The sequence below is a fragment of the Penaeus chinensis genome, chromosome 5, assembly GCF_019202785.1.
Source record: "Penaeus chinensis breed Huanghai No. 1 chromosome 5, ASM1920278v2, whole genome shotgun sequence".
Classification (NCBI taxonomy): domain Eukaryota; kingdom Metazoa; phylum Arthropoda; class Malacostraca; order Decapoda; family Penaeidae; genus Penaeus; species Penaeus chinensis.
Genome location: NC_061823.1, coordinates 36,492,307 through 36,495,767, shown reverse-complemented (window position 1 = coordinate 36,495,767; position 3,461 = coordinate 36,492,307). Strand labels below are relative to the sequence as shown.

Here is a 3,461-nt window from a genome sequence, read left to right as displayed (position 1 = left end):
ATGAAGATAATGTGATGGATGAAGTAAATGAAGATAATGTGATGGATGAAGTAAATGAAGATAATGTGATGGATGAAGTAAATGAAGATAATGTGATGGATGAAGTAAATGAAGATAATGTGATGGATGAAGTAAATGAAGATAATGTGATGGATGAAGTAAATGAAGATAATGTGATGGATGAAGTAAATGAAGATAATGTGATGGATGAAGTAAATGAAGATAATGTGATGGATGAAGTAAATGAAGATAATGTGATGGATGAAGTAAATGAAGATAATGTGATGGATGAAGTAAATGAAGATAATGTGATGGATGAAGTAAATGAAGATAATGTGATGGATGAAGTAAATGAAGATAATGTGATGGATGAAGTAAATGAAGATAATGTGATGGATGAAGTAAATGAAGATAATGTGATGGATGAAGTAAATGAAGATAATGTGATGGATGAAGTAAATGAAGATAATGTGATGGATGAAGTAAATGAAGATAATGTGATGGATGAAGTAAATGAAGATAATGTGATGGATGAAGTAAATGAAGATAATGTGATGGATGAAGTAAATGAAGATAATGTGATGGATGAAGTAAATGAAGATAATGTGATGGATGAAGTAAATGAAGATAATGTGATGGATGAAGTAAATGAAGATAATGTGATGGATGAAGTAAATGAAGATAATGTGATGGATGAAGTAAATGAAGATAATGTGATGGATGAAGTAAATGAAGATAATGTGATGGATGAAGTAAATGAAGATAATGTGATGGATGAAGTAAATGAAGATAATGTGATGGATGAAGTAAATGAAGATAATGTGATGGATGAAGTAAATGAAGATAATGTGATGGATGAAGTAAATGAAGATAATGTGATGGATGAAGTAAATGAAGATAATGTGATGGATGAAGTAAATGAAGATAATGTGATGGATGAAGTAAATGAAGATAATGTGATGGATGAAGTAAATGAAGATAATGTGATGGATGAAGTAAATGAAGATAATGTGATGGATGAAGTAAATGAAGATAATGTGATGGATGAAGTAAATGAGATGAATGAAGTAGATGAGATGGATGAAGTAAATGAAGATAATGTGATGGATGAAGTAAATGAAGATAATGTGATGGATGAAGTAAATGAAGATAATGTGATGGATGAAGTAAATGAGATGAATGAAGTAGATGAGATGGATGAAGTAAATGAAGATAATGTGATGGATGAAGTAAATGAAGATAATGTGATGGATGAAGTAAATGAGATGAATGAAGTAGATGAGATGGGTGAAGTAAATGAGATGAATGAAGTAGATGAGATGGATGAAGTAAATGAGATGAATGAAGTAGATGAGATGGGTGAAGTAAATGAGATGAATGAAGTAGATGAGATGGATGAAGTAAATGAAGATAATGTGATGGATGAAGTAAATGAGATGAATAAGATGGAATGGATAGATGGAGTGGATGAGACAGGCGTGCTGGAAGATCCCCTAGCATGGTCAAGGGGGGTCAGGATGGATGTGTTAAGCCGCGGTTATATTAGTCATAGATAACGATAGATGATCTCGATATCAGTTCATTCCTACGTCGCGGTTACGTTGCAAAAAGAGTTAACTTTCTTGTCGCGTCGTTATGGGTTATTATTTTTTTTCTCTCTCTCTCTTTCTCTCTTTCGAAGTCTTTCTGTCTGTCCGTCTGTCTCTGTAACTGTTTATCGATATCTATCTATTTATCAATATATATCTATTTGATTATCTGTCTATCTGTCTAAGTCTTTATTCGTCTGTTTATCTATATATCTATCTAACTACTTATTTTTCTGCTTATCTTTCTACCTATCTATCTAGCAATCACACAATCTATCCTTCTATCTATCTATCACGAGTATAGACAACTACAATAAATGCGCAAATACAATCAAGTCAACGAGAAAAAAATCACAGTATAAAAACAGAGAAGAAAATATTATTCAGTATATTGGCCAACGATAATTCTATGCACGTTTTAGGCTAAGATCCAAACCTTTAGTAATATCTTCTGCTTTTTTAAACATGCAATGAGTTTTCAAGCAGGAAATTTTATCTTTATTTGGGTATGGAAACGGATATAGTCTGTCTGATGGTCTGTGTCTATAACTATGTGTATGTTTTGATAGTATGTATGCATGGATATGTGTTAACTGTGTTTATATAGGGTGTGGTGGATGTACGTAAATGTTGAGGGTATGTGCCTGAAATTAAAACACTTCAGGCAGACACATCAAGTTAACAAGTTTAAGCCAAGCTAAAACCCCCCCTCCCCCCCCACCTACAGTCTATGTTAATTACCTAGCAAAACCTCCTCCCCCCCCCCCCCCTCCATTCCATTACGCCACCTTCTCCCCCTCTTTTTTAATCTTCCTTCTCTCCCTCCCCCTCCTCTCCTTCTCCCCCATCCCCCCTTCTCCCCTCCCCCTCACCATCTCCCCCTTTTCTCCCCCTCCCCCCCTTTCTCCCCCTCCCTCTTCTCCCCCCCTCCTCCCTCCTCTCCCTCCTCTCCCTCCCCCTCCCATCCCCCTTTCCAACGACGTGAAATTTTATTCTCTCAACCTCCTAAATTATCCACTTCTTTCTCCTGACTATTGCAAGCTGTCAGAGAAGATGCTGCAAAGGATGAGCTAATGGTTTGCTGTTTGTAGTGGGCGAAGCGAAGTAATGAGGGCTAGATGGCCGGCGTTGTGATCGAATACAGGAACTAATAGGTGGTGTTAATGGGGTCAGCCGAGGAGGTGTTGTCAGCCGAGGAGGTGTTGTCAGGGGAAGAGGTGTTGTCAGCCGAGGAGGTGTTGTCAGCGGAAGAGGTGTTGTCAGCCGAGGAGGTGTTTCCAGCGTAAGAGGTGTTGTCAGCCGAGGAGATGTTGTCAGGGGAAGAGGTGGTGTCAGCCGAGGAGGTGTTGTCAGCGTAAGAGGTGTTGTCAGCCGTGGAGGTGTTTCCAGCGTAAGAGGTGTTGTCAGCCGAGGAGGTGTTGTCAGCGGAAGAGGTGTTGTCAGCCGAGGAGGTGTTGTCAGCGCAAGAGGTGTTGTCAGGCTAAGAGGTGTTGTCAGCCGTGGAGGTGCTGTCAGCCGAGGAGATGTTGTCAGCGGAAGAGGTGTTGTCAGCCGAGAAGATGTTGTCAGCGGAGGAGATGTTGGCAGCGATCTGGACGGTTGTTTATGGCATGTTGTTTGAGCAATAGAGTAAAGAAATAGGGACGTATATAGATAGAGAGATAGAAATAGACAGACAAACAGATACATACATACATCCATACAGACACAGAAATTATGAAATTAAGAGGAAGATGCGGAACAAAATATATATAGATGGATAGATAGATAGACAGATAGATCGATAGACAGATAGACAGATAGATAGATAGATAGATAGATATAGATAAAGATAGATAGACAGAGAGAAAGAGAGAGAGAGAGAGAGAGAGA

At 38.5% G+C, this 3,461-nt stretch overlaps 1 protein-coding gene across 1 annotated transcript in view; it reads right to left on the bottom strand.

Moving 5' to 3' along the window:
* Positions 1–2,736: 2,736 nt before the first annotated feature.
* The window catches only part of LOC125025594 (pheromone-regulated protein PRM7-like), a 15,092-nt gene continuing 14,367 nt past the window's right edge, over positions 2,737–3,461 (bottom strand). The window contains exon 2 of the mRNA XM_047613618.1: positions 2,737–3,069. Within this exon, the coding sequence (XP_047469574.1) occupies positions 2,737–3,069 (333 nt within the window). The remainder of the gene's footprint in view (positions 3,070–3,461) is intronic.